The sequence below is a fragment of the Callorhinus ursinus genome, unplaced genomic scaffold, assembly GCF_003265705.2.
Source record: "Callorhinus ursinus isolate GAN/ISIS: 27379988/994484 unplaced genomic scaffold, GSC_fseal_2.0 scaffold28, whole genome shotgun sequence".
Classification (NCBI taxonomy): domain Eukaryota; kingdom Metazoa; phylum Chordata; class Mammalia; order Carnivora; family Otariidae; genus Callorhinus; species Callorhinus ursinus.
The window spans coordinates 3569476-3587494 of NW_027397090.1; the positions used below are offsets into that span (position 1 = coordinate 3569476).

The window sequence follows — 18019 nt, forward strand, 5'->3', positions numbered from 1 at the left end:
ATATTTTCTAATTTCTTGTTCTATTTTTTGGTGGAACATATCCTTTACAAGTAATTTTCCCAAGAAAGGATGCATGGGAGGTAAAGTTTTGGAAAACTTGCATGACTGAAAATACTCTCTGTTTTTCTACCCTCATACATGACTCATGGCTTGACTGAATTTAGGATTGAAAAGAGAAATAATTTCTTTTCTCAAATGTTTGAAGTTTTTGTTCCATTTTTATGTGTTAGTTTCCAGTATTGTTGAGAAGTTCAATGTCATTCTGATAGCCAGTCCTTCTTGTATGACCTGCTTTTTTTTCCCCCGTAGGAGTTTTTAAGATTTTCCTTTTGCAGAAAAAAAAAATCTATTTTCCAAATTCTTACAGTGATGTATCTTGGTGTCTGTCTTTTTGAAATCCATTATGCTGGACATGCAGAAGTCTTGTTCAATCTGGAAATTCATGCCTTTCAGTTCTGGGGTAATTTTCTGAGTTATTTCTTTGTTAATGTTCTCTATTCTGTTTTTGCTCTTTACTCTTTGAAAAACTTGTATTATTGGAATTCCTGGGTTGACTCTTAATTTTTCTTCCCTCTTCTCCATTTTCTACTTTTTCTTTTGCTTCTACTATCTCAGTGATTTTTAAGTTTTTATCTTTCTACCCCTCTTCTTCATTTCCATTCTTCTATAATTGTTTTTTTTTAATTTTTTGAAATTAAAAAAAAAAAGATTTTACTTATTTAGTTGAGAGAGAGAAAGAGAATGAGCAGGGGTGGGGCAGAGGGACACACACACAGAGAAAAGCAGATTCCCCGCTGAACAGGGAGCCTGATGCTGGGCTTGATCCCAGGACCCGGAGATGATGACCTGAGCTGAAGGCAGATGCTTAACTGACTGAGGCACCCAGGTGCCCCTGTATAATTGTTTTTAAAGATTTATTTATTTATTTGAGACATAGAGAGCCCACACACATGCACTCACATGTGTGCATAAGTTGGGAGAGGGCAGAGGGAGAGAATCTCAGATTCCCCACTGAGCATGGAGCCCAACGTGGGGCTCAATCTCATCATCCATGAGATCATGACCTGAGCCGAAACCAAGAGTCGGATGCTTAATCAAGTGAGCTACCCAGGTGTCCCCTTTACTTCTATAAATTTTTAAAAAAATTTCCAAGATCACATTTTTATTTTCTGAATATTCTTTTTTAATGTTTTTTTAAAGGATGTGTTCCAGGTATACAGTATAATTTGATATCTTATATACTGCAAAGTGATCACCCCCCAAAATCCAGTTATCATCCATCATCCTATAATTGGCCCCCTTCAGCCCTTTCTCCCAACCCCACACCCCCTTCTCTCTGGTAACCACCAGTCTCTTCTCTGCACCTATGAGTTTGTTTGTTTTGTTTCTTAGATTCTACATATGAGTGAAATTATATGTATTTGTCTTCTGATTTATTCCACTAGCATAATACCTATATTGTAAATGGCAAATTTTATTCTTTTTTTAAGGGATCAACTTTATCCATTCATCCACTGGTGAACATTTAGCTTGTTTCAGTTTTTTGGCTATTGTAAATAATGCCGTAACGAACACAGGGATGCGTATATCTTTTCAAATTAGTGTTTTCATATTTTTTGGATAAAAACCCGGTAGTGGAGTAACTGGATCATATGGTAGTTTTATTCTTAATTTTTTGAGGAATACCCATATGTTTTCCATTGTGACTACATCAATTTACATTCCCACTAACAGTGCATGAGGGTTCCCTTTTCTCTGCATTCTCGCCAACACTTAAGATTTCTTGTCTTTTTGATAATAGCCATTCTAATAGGTATGAGGTGATATCTCATTGTGGTTTTGATTTGTGTTTCCCTAAACATCAGTGATGCTGAACATCTTTTCATGTACCCATTGGCCACCTGTTTGTCTTTGGACAAGTGTCTCCCCAGACCTTCTGCCCATTTTTTAATTGGGTTGTTTGTTCTTTGTTCTTGAGTTGTATTAGTTCTTTATATATTTTGAATATTAACCCTTTATTGGATGTGTATGATTTGTAAATATCTTCTCCCATTCAGTAGATGGGCTTTTTGTCTTGATGATGGTTTCCTTTGCTGTGCAAAACATTTTTAGTTTGATGTAGTCCCATTTACTTATTTTTGTTTTTTCTTTCCCTTGCCTTTGGAGTGTGACTCACAAAACCATTTTTAAGACTGATATCAAAGAGCTTACTACTTACATCTTCTAGGAGTGTTATGGTTTCAGTGTTATGGTCTTACATTCAAGTCTTTAATCCAGTTAATTTTTGTGTATGCTGTAATAAAGTGGTCCACATTCATTCTTTTGCATGTAGCTCACTGGTTCTCCCAGCACCATTTATTGTAAAAGACTATCCATTTTCCATTGTTCTTGGCTCTTTTGTCATAAATCAATTGTCCATATATGCGTGGGTCTATTTCTGGGCTCTCAGTTCTGTTTTATCAACCTGTCTATTTTTTTTTTTTTTTGGTGTGTCAGTACCATACTGTTTTGGTTACTACAGCTTTGTAATATAGTTCAAAATAAGGGAATATGATACCTCCAGCTTTGTTCTTCTGTCTCAAGATAGCTCTAGCTATAGAGTATCTTTTGTAGTACCGTGTAAGTTTTAGAATTATTTGTTCCAGTTCTGTGAAATACGTCATTGAAATTTTGATAGTAATTATATTTAATTTGTAGATCACTTTGGGTAGTATGGACATTTTAACAGTATTGATTCTTCCAATTCATGAGCACAGAGTATCTTTTCATTTACTTATGTCTTCAATATATTTCATCAGAGTGTTAATAGTTTTCAGTGTACAGGTCTCTTACCTCCTTGGTTAGATTTTTTTTCCTAGGCATTTGATTCTGATTGATGCAATTGTAAGTTCAATTAAGTTTTCTTAATTTCTTTTACTGATAGTTTGTTGTTAGTGTATAGAATGCCACAGATTTCTGTGTATTGATTTTGTATCCTACAACTTTACTGAATTCATTTATTCTATCAGTTTTATTTATTGAGTTTTTAGGGTTTTCTATATATAGTATCATGTGGTCTCCAAATAGTGACAGTTTTAGTTCTTCATTTTTTTAAATTTCATTTAATTTTATTATGTTAGTCACCATACAGTACATCATTAGTTTTTGATGTAGTGGTCCATGGTTCATTGTTTTTGTATAGCACCCGGTGCTCCATGCAATACATGCCCTCCATAATACCCATCACCGGGCTCACCCATTCCCCCCATGCCCCTCCCCTCTAGAACCCTCAGTTTGTTTCTCAGAGTCCATAGTCTCTCATGGTTCGTCTCTCCCTCCAATTCCCCCCCCCATTTTTCCCTTCCTTCTCCTAGTGTCCTCCATGCTATTCCTGATGTTCCACAAATAAGTGAAACCAGATGATCATTGACTTTCTCTGCTTGACTTATTTCACTTAGCATCATCTCCTCCAGTCCCATCCATGTGGATGTAGAAGTTGGGTATTCGTCCTTTCTGATGGCTGAGTAATATTCCATTGTATATATGGACCACATCTTCTTTATCCATTCATCTGCTGAAGGGCATCTCGGCTCTTCCCACAGTCTGGCTATTGTGGACATTGCTGCTATGAACATTGGGGTGCATATGGCCCTTCTTTTCACTATATCTGTGTCTTTGGGATAAATACCCAGGAGTGCAATTGCTGGGTCATAGGGTAGCTCTAATTTTAATTTTCTGAGGCACCTCCACACTGTTTTCCAAAGTGGCTGTACCAACTTGCATTCCCACCAACAGTGTAAGAGGGTTCCCCTTTTTCCACAACCTCTCCAACATTTGTTGTTTCTTGCCTTGTCAATTTTTGCCATTCTGACTGGTGTAAGGTGGTATCTCACTGTGGTTTTGATTTGAATTTCCCTGATGGCTAATGACAATGAACATTTTTTCATGTGTCTGTTAGCCATTTGTATGTCTTCTTTTGAGAAGTGTCTGTTCATGTCTCTGCCCATTTTTTGAATTGATTATTTGTTTTGGGGTGTTGAGTTTGAGAAGTTCTTTATAGATCTTGGACATCAGCCCTTTGTCTGTAGTGTCATTTGCAAATATTTTCTCCCATTCTGTGGGTTGCCTCTTCATTTTGTTCACTGTTTCCTTTGCTGTGCAGAAGCTTTTTATCTTGATGAAGTCCCAAAAGTTCATTTATGCTTTTGTTTCACTTGCCTTTGGAGATGTATCTTGAAAGAAGTTGCTGTGGCTGATGTTGCAGAGGTTACTGCCTATGTTCCCTTCTAGGGTTTTGATGGATTCCTGTCTCACATTGAGGTCTTTCATCCATTTTGAGTTTATCTTTGTGTATGGTGTTAGAGAATGGTTGAGTTTCATTCTTCTGTATATAGCTGTCCAATTTTCCCAGCACCATTTATTGAAGAGGCTTTTTTTCCATTGCATAGTTTTTCCTGCTTTGTCGAAGATTATTTGACCATAGAGTTGAGGGCCCATATCTGGGCTCTCTGTTTGTTCCATTGGTCTATATGTCTGTTTTTGTGCCAGTACCATGCTGTCTTGGTGATCACGGCTTTGTAATATAGGTTGAAATCAGGCAGCGTGATGCCCCCAGCTTTGTTTTTCTTTTTCAACATTTCCTTGGTGATTCGGGGTCTTTTCTGATTCCATACCAACTTTAGGATTGTTTGTTCCAGCACTTTGGAAAATGTCATTGGAATTTTGATCGGGATGGCGTTGAAGGCATAGATTGCTCTGGGTAGCATAGACATTTTAACAATGTTTTTTCTTCCGATCCATGAGCATGGAATGCTTTTCCATCTTTTTGTGTCTTCTTCGGTTTCTTTCATGAGTGTTCTGTAGTTCCTAGAGTATAGATCCTTCACCTCTTTGGTTAGGTTTATTCTGAGGTATCTCATGGTTTTTGGTGCTATTGTAAATGGAATCATTTCTCTAATTTCTCTTTCTACAGTTGCATTGTTAGTGTATAAGAATTCAACTGATTTCTGTGCATTGATTTTGTATTCTGCCACATTACTGAATTGCTGTATGAGTTCTAGTAATTTGGGGGTGGAGTCTTTTGGATTTTCCACATAAAGTATCATGTCATCTGCAAAGAGAGAGTTTGACTTCTTCTTTGCCAATTTGAATACCTTTCATTTCTTTTTGTTGTCTGATTGCTGTTGCCAGGACTTCTAGTACTATGTTGAACAATAGTGGCATGGGTAGGCATCCTTGACATGTTCCTGATCATAAGAGAAAGACTTTCAGCTTTTCCTCACTGAGGATGATATTCACTGTGAGTTTTTCATAGATGGATTTTATGAAATTGAGGAACGTTCCCTCTATCCCTGTACTCTGAAGAGTTTAATCAGGAAAGGATGCTGTATTTTGTTAAATGCTTTTTCTGCATCAATTGAGAGGACCATGTGGTTCTTCTCTCTCCTCCCATCAATGTGTTCTATCACATTGATTGATTTGCCAATGTTGAACCACCCTTGCATCCTGGGGATAAATCCCACTTGGTCGTGGTGGATGATCCTTTTAATGTATTGTTGGATCCTATTAGGTAGGATTTTGTTGAGAATTTTGGAATCCATATTCATCAGGGATATCGGTCCGAAATTCTCCTTTTTGATGGGGTCTTTGCCTGGTTTGGGGATTAAGGTAATGCTGGCCTCAGAGAATGAGTCTGGAAACTTTCCTTCTGTTTCTATTTTTTGAAACAGCTTCAGGAGAATAGGTATTATTTCTTCTTTGAATGTTTGGTGAATTCCCCAGGGAATCCATCAGGCCCTGGACTCTTGCTTTTTGGGAGGTTTTTTGATCACTGCTTCAATCTTCTTACTGGTTATTGGCCTATTCAGGTTGTCAATTTCTTTCTGTTTCAGTCTTCGTAGTTTATAGGTTTCCAGGAAGGCATCCATTTCTTCCAGGTTGCTTAATTTATTGGCATATTGTTGTTGATAATAATGTCTAATAATTGTTTCTATTTCCTTGGTGTTAGTCGTGATCTCTCCCCTTCCATTCATAATTTTATTAATTTGGGTCCTTTCTCTTTTCTTTTGGATAAGTCTGGCCAGTGGTTTATTGATCTTATTAATTCTTTCAAAGAACCAACTTCTAGTTTTACTGATCTGATCTACTGTGTTTCTGGTTTCTAATTCATTGATCTCTGCTCTAATCTTAATTATTTCTCTTCCAATGCATGGCTGAGGCATCGTTTGTTGCTTTTTCTCTAGTTCTTTAAGGTGTAAAGTTAGTTGGTGAATTCGGGATTTTTCTATTTTTTTTGAGTGAGGCTTGGCTGGCTATGTATTTCCCCCTTAGGACCGCCTTTGTAGTATCCTATAGGTTTTGGATCGATGTGTTTTCATTCTCATTAGTTTCCATGAATTGTTTAAGTTCTTTGATTTCCTGGTTGACCCAAACATTCTTGAGCAGAGTGGTCTTTAGCTTCCAAGTGTTTGAATTTCTTCCAGATTTTTTCTTGTGATTGAGTTCCAGCTTTAAAGCATTATGGTCTGAGAATATGCAGGGAATAATCTCAGTCTTTTGGTACCGGTTGAGAACTGATTTGTGACCCATTATGTGGTCTATCCTGGAGAAAGTTCTTTGTGTGCTCGAGAAGAATGAGTATTCTGTTTTTTTAGGGTGGAAAGTTCTGTATATATCTATGAGGTCCATCTGGTCCAGTGTGTCTTTCAAAGCTCTTGTTTCTTTGTTGATTTTCTGCTTAGATGATCTGTCCATTGCTGAGAGTGGAGTATTGAGGTCTCCTACAATTAACGTATTATTATCAATATGACTCTTTATTTTGGTTAACAGCTGGCTTATGTAGTTGGCTGCTCCCATGTTGGGGCGTATATATTTACGATTGTTAGATCTTCTTGCTGGATAGACCCTTTAAGAATAATGTAGTGTCCTTCTGTGTCTCTAACTACAGTCTTTAGCTTAAAATCTAATTTGTCTGATACAAGAATTGCTACCCCAGCTTTCTTTTGAGGTCCGTTGGCATGGACGATGGATCTCCATCCCTTCACTTTCAGTCTGGATGTATCTTTAGGTTCAGAATGAGTCTCTTGTAGACAGCATATGGATGGGTCCTGTCTTTTTATCCAATCTGCAACCCTGTGCCATTTTATGGGGGCATTTACGCCATTCATGTTGAGCGTGATTATTGAACGCTATGAATTTATGGTCATCATGTTGCCTGTGGAGTCCTTGTTTCTATAGATTGTCCCCCTCTGTAAATTTCTGTTCTATATCACTCTTGGGGTCTTTCTCCTTTTATAGAACCCCCCACCCCCCCACACTTAATATTTCTTGCAGGGTCGGCTTAGAGGTCACACATTCTTTCAGTTTCTGCCAGTCTTGGAAGCTCTGCATCTCTCCATCCATTCTAAATGACAGCCTTGCTGGATAAAGTATTCTTGGCTGCATGTTCTTCTCATTTAGTAACCTGAATATGTCTCGCCAGCACTGTCTGGCTTGCCACGTCTCTGTGGATAGGTCTGACATTATTCTGATGTTCCTCCCCCTGCATGTAAGGAATCTCTTCCCCCTAACTGCCCTTAAGATGGTTCCTTTGTTCTAAGATTTGCAAGTTTTACTATTACATGCCGGAGCGTTGGTCTGTTTTCCTTGATCTTGGGAGGGGCCTTATCTGCTTCTAGGACACAAATGTTCGTTTCATTCCCCAGATTAGGGAAGTTCTCAGCTATGATTTGCTCAAATATATCTTCTAGTCCTCTCTCTCTCTCTCTCCACCCCCTCAGGGATCCCAATAATTCTGACATTGGAAGATTTCATGCATCACTTATTTCTCTAATTCTGTTTTCATGGGTTTTGAGCTGTTTTTCCCAAGCCTCCTCTTTTTCCTTCTTTTTTTATCAATTAGTCTTCTAGATCACTAATTCGTTCTTCTGCCTCATTTACTCTAGCCGTTAGAGTATCTAGATTAGATTGGATCTCACTGATAGCATTTTTAAGTTCTGCCAGTTCAGCTTTCATTTCTGCTCTTAGAGACTCTATGTTGCCATTAATCAATTTCTCCATTCTAGCTATCGTCTTCATAACTGTTACCCTGAAGTCCAGTTCCGACATCTTGGTTATATCTGAATCCATTTGTAAATCTGTGGCATAAGTCATAATCTCTGAGTCTTTCCTATTTTGGGGGTTCCTTCTTCTAGTCATTCTGTTGACGGGTGGCTGAGGGAATATACAGAGTCCAAATTATTGACCACAATCCAAACAAGATGAACCTGTTTTATAGGGACCTTAGGGTTGCCGGCTTCTTGTTCTCCCAGCCTGTCTTCTGAGGGAGGGGCCTGACATGCTGTTACTGCCCAACCCTGTTTGGGCAGAGTTGCCCTGCCCCCCGGGGGGGGTGGGCTCAGTGAAAACTGTTTTTTGGGGGCTTTTGTTCTCTGGCAGCTTTCCCTGGAGTCTCTTCAGAGCAGAAGAGACCGCTTCTAACCCTCTGCATCAGAGCAGCGAGATCGCAGTCTGTTCTTCAGTGAGCTCTCCAGGCCACACTATCTCCGTTGCTGTCTGGGCTGCTATAAACTGCAGTGTCCTGGGTTGTGCGCCCCTCAGCAGAGCTCTCAGTCCTCATCTCCAGGTCGGGGCACAATCTGCCCTTTGTGCTTCTAAAGCTGCCAGCCGCCCTCAGTTCGCACGCCTGGTCCCGCTGCTCCAGGTTTCATTCCAGGGGGCTGCCCTAAAGTCCTTTCCCCATCGCCACTGGTCTGCGAGTCTGTGCTCTGTCCCCAGCTTGGGAGAATTTTGTGCTCCTGTGTTATTTCACCTTCCCAGCGCCAGCGCTTATGGCAGCTCCTTCCCCCTTCTGTTTATCTTTGGATATGTGCCCACGGGAGTGGAATCACGGCTCCCAGCTTCGTAACCAACCACCTGTGATATTCTCTTTGTAGAGATCCAGATATATCTTCTTATATCTCTGGCTGATTTCGTGGGTGTTCAGAGTGGTCTGGTAGATATCCAGCTCAATTCCAGGGACTGGTTGGAAAAATCCCCTACTCCTTTGCCATCTTTTCCCAACTCCATATAAAACATTTAGATTGGTTGAAATCCAAAACACTTGATAACACAAATTGCTGGCAAGGATATGAAGCAACAGGAATTCTCATTCATTGCTTAGTTATAAAAGGATGTGGGAGGGGCACCTGGGTGGCTCAGTCAGTTAAGTGTTGGACTCGATTTCAGCTCAGGTCATGATCTCACGGGTTTGGTGAGACGAAGCCCTGCGACGGTGTCCATGTTGATTGTGGAGCCTGCTTGAGATTCTCTCCCTCCCTCTCCCTCTGCCCCTCTCGCCTCCTCTGGTCATGTCCTCTTGTTCTCTCAATCTCTCTCTCCAGAAAGGAGCAAGGAGCGTCCATGCGCCCTCCAGGCACACCACTCTCCCAACACTGCCAGTGTGTTCACCAACCCGGAAGCTCCTAGTTCTTTATTTTTAATTTGGATGCCTGTTATTCCTTTTCCTTGCCTAATTGCCCTAATTGCTAGGACTTCTTATACTATGTTGAAAAACAGTGGCAAGAGTGGGCATCCTTGTCTTTTTCCTGATCTTAGAGGAAAAGCTTTTAGCTTTTCACTGTTGAGTATGATGTTAGTTGTGGGTTTGTTATATATGGCCTTGATTATTTTTATTATGTTTATTATACCCACTTTGTTGAGAGTTTTTATCATAAATGTATGTTGAATTTTATTGAATGTTTTTCCTGCATCTATTGTGATGATCATATGTTTTTATTGTTTATAAAAATGAAATTTGTTCTCCTTTTTGTAGTTTCTTTAGGTGTAATTTTTTTTATTATTGATTTAATCTCCTTACTAGTAATTTGTCTATTCAGATTTTCTATTTCTTCCTGATTTAGTCTTGGAAATTGTGTATTCCTAGAAATTTATCCATTTATTCTAGGTTGTCCAATTTGTTGGTGTATAATTCTCTTAGTAGTCTCTTAGATCCTTTGTATTTTTATATTATCAATTGTAACTTCTGGTTCATTTCTGATTTTATTTATTTGAGCCTCCTGTCTTTTTTTCTTGGTGAATCTAGCTAAAGGTTTGTCAATTTTTTTTATGTTTACAAAGAACCAGCTCTTAATTTTATTGATCTTTTTTTATTGTCCTTTTAATCTCTATTTCATTTATATTTACTCTGATCTTTATTATTTTCTTTTCTTCTACTAACTTTGGCCTTTTTTCTTTTTTCCTAGTTCTTTTAGGTATAAGGTTAAATTATTTATTTGTGATTTTTCTTTCTTCTTGAAATAGGCCTGTATTGCTATGTACTTTCCTCTTAGGACAAATTTTGCTCTATCCCATAGATCTTAGTATGTCATATTTGTATTTTTGTTTGTCTCTAGTTTATTTGTATTTATTTTTAATTTTTTTAATTATAATTTTTTTTATTATGTTAGTCAACATCACTAGTTTTTTTTTTTTTTAAATCCTTTGGTTTCTTTGATGACCCTTTGGTAGTTCAGTAGCATGTTGTTTAATCTCCATGTTTTTCTGGTTATTCCAGTTTTATTATGGTAATTTATTTCTAGTTCCATACCATTGTGGTCAAAGAAGCTGCTTGATATGAATTCAGTCTTCTTGAACTTATTGATACTTGTTTTGTGGCCTAACATACGATCTATCCTAGAAAATGTTCCATGTGTACTTGAGAAGACTATGTATTTTGCTGCTTTTGAATATATATATCTATTAAGTCCATCTGGTATAATGTGTTGTTTAAGGCTGATATTACCTTATTGATTTTCTGTAAGGATGATCTATCCATCGATATAAATGGGGGTGTTAAAGTCTTCTACAATTATTGTATTGCTTTCAATTTTTCCCTTTAGATCTGCTAATATCTGCTTGGTATGTTTTGGTGCTTCTATGTTGTACATATATATTTATAAATATTATATCTTTTAGCCATATTCATCTCTTTATCATTATATAGCACCTTTCTTTACCATTTATTATAGTCTTTGTTTTTTTATTTTATTATGTTATGTTAATCACCATACATTATATCATTAGTTTTTGATGTAGTGTTCCATGTTTCATTGTTTGTGTATAACATCCAGTGCTCCATGCAGAACGTGTCCTCTTTAATACCCACCACCAGTCTAACCCATCCCCCTACACCCTCCCTTCTAGAACCCTCAGTTTGTTTTTCAGAGTCCATAGTCTCTCATGGTTTGTCTCCCCCTCCAGTTTCCCCCCCTTCATTTTTCCCTTCCTACTATCTTCTTTTTTTTTTAACATATACTGTATTATTTGTTTCAGAGGTACAGGTCTATGATTCAACAGTTTTACACAATTCACAGCACTCACCATAGCACATACCCTCCCCAATGTCTATCACCCAGCCACCCCATGCCTCCCACCCCCCACCACTCCAGCAACCCTCAGTTTGTTTCCTGAGATTAAGAATTCCTCATATCAGTGAGATCATATGATACATGTCTTTCTCTGATTGACTTATTTTGCTCAGCATAATACCTTCCAGCTCCATCCACGTTGTTGCAAATGGCAAAATTTCATTCCTTTTGATGGCTGCATAATATTCCATTGTATATATATATACAACATCTTCTTTATCCATTCATCTGTCGATGGACATCTTGGCTCTTTCCACAGTTTGGCTATTGTGGACATTGCTACTGTAAACATCGTACAGTATGTACACGTACCCCTTCGGATCACTACATTTGTATCTTTGGGGTAAATGCCCAGTAGTGCAGTTGCTGGGTCGTATGGTAGCTCTATTTTCAACTTTTTGAGGAAACTCCATACTGTTTTCCAGAGTGGCTACACCTGCTTGCATTCCCACCAACAGTGTTGGAGGGTTCCCCTTTCTCCGCATCCCCGCCAACATCTGTCATTTCCTGACTTGTTATTTTTAGCCATTCTGACGGGTGTGAGGTGGTCTCTCATTGAGGTTTTGATTTGGATGTCCCTGATGCCGAGCAATGTTGAGCACTTTTTCATGTGTCTGTTGGCCATTTGGATATCTTCTTTGGAAAAATGTCTGTTCATGTCCTCTGTCCATTTCTTGATTGGATTACTTGTTCTTTGGGTGTTGAGTTTGATAAGTTCTTTATAGATTTTGGATACTAGCCCTTTATCTGATATGTCATTTGCAAATATCTTCTCCCATTCTGTCGGTTGTCTTTTGGTTTTGTGGACTGTTTCTTTTGCTGTGCAAAAGCTTTTTATCTTGATGAAGTCCCAATAGTTCATTTTTGCCCTTGCTTCCCTTGCCTCTGGTGACATTTCTAGGAAGAAGTTGCTGTTGCTGAGGTCGAAGAGGTTGCTGCCTGTGTTCTCCTTTAGGATTTTGATGACTCCTGTCTCACATTGAGGTCTTTCAACCATTTTGAGTCTATTTTTGGGTGTGGTGTAAGGAAATGGTCCAGTTTCATTCTTCTGCATGTGGCTGTCCAATTTTCCCAACACCATTTGCTGAAGAGACTGTCTTTTTTCCATTGGACATTCTTTCCTGCTTTGTCGAAGATTAGTTGACCATAGAGTTGAGGGTCCATTTCTGGGCTCTCTATTCTGTTCCATTGATCTATGTGTCTGTTTTTGTGCCAGTACCATACTGTCTTGATGATGACAGCTTTGTAATAGAGCTGGAAGTCCGGAATTGTGATGCCACCAGCTTTGCTTCTCTTTTTCAACATACCTCTGGCTATTCGGGGTCTCTTCTGGTTCCATACAAATTTCAGGATTATTTGTTCCATTTCTTTGAAAAAAGTGGATGGTATTTTGATAGGGATTGCATTGAATGTGTAGATTGCTTTAGGTAGCATTGACATCTTCACAATATTTGTTCTTCCAATGCATGAGCATGGGACGTTTTTCCATTTCTTTGTGTCTTCCTCAATTTCTTTCCTGAGGATTTTATAGTTTTCTGAGTACAGATTCTTCGCCTTTTTGGTTAGATTTATTCCTAGGTATCTTACAGTTTTGGGTGCAATTGTAAATGGGATCGACTCCTTAATTTCTCTTTCTTCTGTCTTGGGCTGCAAGGTTGGTTCAACATCCACAAATCAATCTATGTGATACAATACATTAATAAAAGAACAAGAACCATATGATCCTCTCAATAGATGCAGAAAAAGCATTTGACAAAGTACAGCATCCTTTCTTGATCAAAACTCTTCAGAGTATAGGGATAGAGGGTACATACCTCAATATCATAAAAGCCATCTATGAAAAACCCACAGCGAATATCATTCTCAATGGGGAAAAACTGAGAGCTTTCCCCCTAAGGTCAGGAACGTGGCAGGGGTGTCCACTGTCACCACTGCTATTTAACATAGTACTAGAAGTCCTAGCCACAGCAATCAGACAACAAAAAGAAATAAAAGGCATCTGAATCAGCAAAGAAGAAGTCAAACTCACTGTTTGCAGATGATATGATACTTTATGTGGAAAACCCAAAAGACTCCACCCCAAAACTGCTAGAACTCATACAGGAATTCAGTAAAGTGGCAGCATATAAAATCAATGCACACAAATCAGTGGATTTCCTATACACTATAGGCTTTGTTTTTAAAGTTTATTTTGTATGATATAAGTATAGCTACACCTGCTTTCTTTTCATTTCCATTTGCATGAAATTTTTTTTTGTCCCTTCACATTCAGTCTGTGTGTGTCCTTATTTCTGAAGTGAGTCTCTTATAGACAGCATATAGATTTTTTTTTAATCCACTCAGCTACTCTGTCTTTTTGAATGGTGAGTTTAGTCCATTTATATATAAAGTAATTATTGATATGTATGTACTGTTGTCATTTTGATAATTGTTTCCTGGCTTTTTTTGAAGTTCCTCTTGGTTCCTTTTTTCTCTCTCTTCCCTTGTGGTTTGATGGCTTTCTTTAGTGTTAGGTTTAGATTCCTTCCTCATTTTCTTTTGTATATTTACTATAAGTTTTTTTCTTTGTGGTTATGATGAGGTTCAAATATAATATCCCATGTATATAAGAGGTTTTTTTTTTTATGTTGACAACAGCTTAATTTTGGACACATTCCAAAGCTCCTCATTCTATTATTTTGATGACACATATTACATCTTTTAATTTTATGCATCCTTAATTATTTTAATTTTAATTAATTTTACTATTTTTGCCTTTGACCTTAACCTTGCTTTGTAAATGATGGATTCACTACCTTTACTATATATTTACCTTTTCCAGGAAGATTAATACTTTCATATCTTTTCACATTATTAGTGTCTTTTCTTTTCAGTTTAGAGAAATCTCCTTAACATTTCCTCTAAAGCTGTTTTAGTGGTGATCTCCTCTAGCCTTCGCTTATCTGGAAAACTCCTAACCTCTCCTTCATTCTGAATGATAACCTTTGCAAGTAGACAATTCTTGATTGGAAATTTTTTTGCTTTCAGCACTTTGAATCATGCCACTCCCTTCTGGCCTGGATAGAGTTTCTGCTGCAAAATTTGCTAATAGGCTTATGAGTTTTTCCTTGTACATTAAATAAATTGTTTTTCTATACCTCTTTTTAGATTCTCTCTTTATCTTTAACTTTTACCATTTTAGTTATATATCTTGGTGTGGTTCTGTTTGGGTTCCTCTTATTTGGAATTCTCTGGGATTCCCGGGCCTAGATATCTGTTTCCCCCCCCCCCCCAGATTAGAGAAGTTTTTAGCCCTTATTTCTTTGGATATTTTTTCTGTGTCTTGATGTGCCTTCTCTCTTTTTAAAAAAGATTTTATTTATTTTAGAGAGAGAGAGAGTGCAAGTGAGTGGGGGGGGGGGGAGAAGCAGAGGGGGAGTGGGGGAGGAGAAGCGAGAAGAAGAGGGAGAGAGAATCTGAAGCAGACTCCACACTCAGCACAGAGCCTGATGTGGGACTTGATCTCACGGCTGTGAGATCATGACCTGAGCCAAAACTAAGAGTTGGATGCTTAATGGACTGAGTCACCCAGGTTCCCCTTGATGTGTTTCTTGTATCTTTTGTTGTAGAGGTGCAGTTTATCCAGTTCTCAGGTCCATTTTGGAGGAAAACTATTCTGCATGTAGCTATAAAATTATCATATCTGTAGAAGGAGATGAGTTTAGAGTCTTTTTATATCTCCACCCTGAATCCCCCTTTTTATCTCTTTCCATTAATTTAACAGATTGTATCAGCTTGATTGGTACAAATAGAACAAGTTGGACTCTGTGCCACACAACTAGCTTTGACTTCAAGCTGGTAGATTTCATTTATTAAAAAAATGAGTTCTACTTCTGGGAATATGGAATTGGGTATATAAATGAACAGACTCCGTCTTTTTAAATCTGCTTTCCTAAATTATTTTTTTTTTAAGTTTTAAATCCTATACTACATCAGTAAACATAAAGCAGAAAAAGGAATGAGTGTCTTAATTATTCTAGAAACATCTTGGAACTCTTTTTAGCACCAGACCAGGCATAATTCTTATACAGAGCAGAGACAGTCTGTAGCATTCTTACATGGAAAAGAACAAAAACCGTGAGTCCTGTTTTTTAATCTCCTTCTTCCCATGTAAGATAAGGAATTGGGCACTAGCAATAACACATATGATTTGCAAAACATTTAATATTTTCAAGTAGCTTTAGGTAAGCGTTTTCTCATTGCAGCAGCTTGGTGCAATGCTCACCCTTTCACCCATGAAGGAAAAAAGGCATAGAGAAATTAGACTGATTTTGCACAGGGTCTCATAACTAGTAATAACTTGGGAGGGAGAAAATTGTTGGTCAGGACCTTCAGGTTCTAATTTGATTTTCTCTCCATTTACCCTGCCCACAAACCCTTGATTAATATCAATTTCTCTGTGATTAGCTGTATTCCTATGTCTCTGGAATGTGTCTGAAGAGACCCAGAGAAAGGTGTGTGGAGGAAGAGAGGAGGAGACATCACTGTCCCCACAGGACATGCAGTCACACAAAGTCATCCCAGGTGCCAACATTAAAGCCAGGAGGTCAATTCAAATCTTGGAGCCATCCAGGCGTAGCTCCTCATGCTACCTCCTGATATAAGACAGTGGCCCAGAGCAGCCTTACCTTGTCCACACTCCAACTTCTGGCAGGTATGGTTGGTGGGCACTATGAAGTAGCCACCCATGCATCGTGTACAGATGTGTGCGCTGTGGCAAAGCTCACAGTTGTCTGAGCAGGGCAGGCAGGTGTGCCCCTCGGCAGGGTAGTGGCTTGCTGGGCAGCTCTCCCAACACTCCCCCTGATATAGGAAGCGCTCCTGGCCATGCTTATCTGAACAGATGGAGGGGTAACAAAAAGAAGGAAAATGTACAAAATTAACTGTGAAGCTAATATAACCTAAGATTTTTTTTTTTTTTAAGATGTAAGTATTTTGGCTGCTAGGGGACCAGGAGTATAAGAATGCATTTAATGAAAATTACAATATCTATATACTTATAGTTGAAAAGTTTTCATTGTAGGGAATAATTTTTGAATATTTTGTATATTTGAGTGAGTAGGGACTACCATCTGTAATGTCACTGCAAAAGCAGAAATCACACTCTGTGAATAACTATAAGTCAGAAAGTGTTTAACTTTCCCAAGGGCTCTTTTTGGTATCTGCGAAAGCTCTCAGACTTGGGAGCTATAGAGGTCCTATAAGAACAAACAAATGCTTACTGATAGAGCCATTTTTGTAAGAGTGCAGACTTTTAGAATGATTTTGAATTCTGTTATCAAAATCACATGCTTGTATTAACTGTCCAAAAATCTGAATTTTTGCATTGTTGCCAACTCCTATGATGACAGCCTATTGAAGTGCTATAGACCAAGCACACCTTTTTGACTCCTTAAATGGATTTTTGGAAGTCCTGAGCTTCTGTCAACATTGGAGTCTACTTGGAAAGAATTAGCAGTATGTCTAATGTGAGACTATGGGAATATGCTTTTGGAGGGGATAGAAAATTCGAACCAATTATACGTCACAATGAATGAGAAAGAATTATAATCAGTTTATATACACCTAAAACAAAATTAACAAAGTGTGCCTAGAGGTCTCCTACCCTCACCCTACTGGAGTTTTTGTTTGTGCTGAGTGTATTTAGGGCATCCATCTTCTCTGGATTAAGTCTCCCATATGCTCCTGCCTCTGCAGAACACCTGACCTGTGTTTCCCAAAATAACTGGGGCTAGTGTTCACTCATGATATACCACGTGAAGATCCAGAAGTGTTGACCTTCAAGGTGCAAGGTTGCTGAATCTGTGGATAAAGATATTGCTAACCCTGTGTTGCAAGGGCAGAATCTTAATATCAGTATACTAGATCGAACCACATGAAATTGCCAACATTCAAGTATTTTTGTGTCCAAATGATCCAACCTGATGTTTTGTCCTTAATTAAGTCCCTAGTTCAAATCCAATTTAAAAATCACACCCTTGGATTATGGGCTCTGAAGCTACCTCTTTTCTATTTGTGATTTCCAACTGGAAGTCTGCTGGTTCCCAAGGGACAAAGCCAATAAAGAGGATTTCCCTAGGGTGGTGTAAGAATGTGTCTGCGCTCTCCAAGTTTGAATTGGATGAACATTATCCTTTAAGGGAAGGGGAGTGTTTGGGAGGATGTAATGTGCATTTGGTGATTCTACAGCTGCAGGTTGATATGGAGCACAAACCCCTGCTCTCGTGGAACATGGAATCTCGACACCACAAAAGGGTCAACCTTCCAAGCTCTGTTCTTCTCAGACACCTTATGAAAACCCTAGCAAACCCCATTTCCACCGTAACTCATTCAGAAAAGATCCTATTTTTCAGAGGGCTGAACTTCTCAGATATAGGTAGGAAGATTTGAGAACAGTGAGAAGCTACTTTCTCCTCCATTCAGCAGTTGCTATCCATGCCCTATACCCTCCCACAACATCACCTCAGGATCCAGAGGCTTGGAACAGTCTGGGATATATTGAGATCTAAATACATATTTGTTGTTTGAATGAATGAGTGGCTAAGTGCCTTAATATTGAGCAATATTCCCATTTTCCTAACATATCCACCTGGATC

General features: G+C 38.5%; 1 protein-coding gene across 5 annotated transcripts in view; it reads right to left on the bottom strand.

The window, feature by feature from the left end:
• Window positions 1-18019, bottom strand: part of PCSK5 (proprotein convertase subtilisin/kexin type 5) — a 465096-nt gene that overhangs the window by 90844 nt on the left and 356233 nt on the right. For all 5 annotated transcript variants that reach the window (XM_073878061.1, XM_025891381.2, XM_073878060.1 and 2 more), the window contains exon 23: window positions 16052-16258. In XM_073878061.1, the coding sequence (XP_073734162.1) occupies window positions 16052-16258 (207 nt within the window). The remainder of the gene's footprint in view (window positions 1-16051; window positions 16259-18019) is intronic.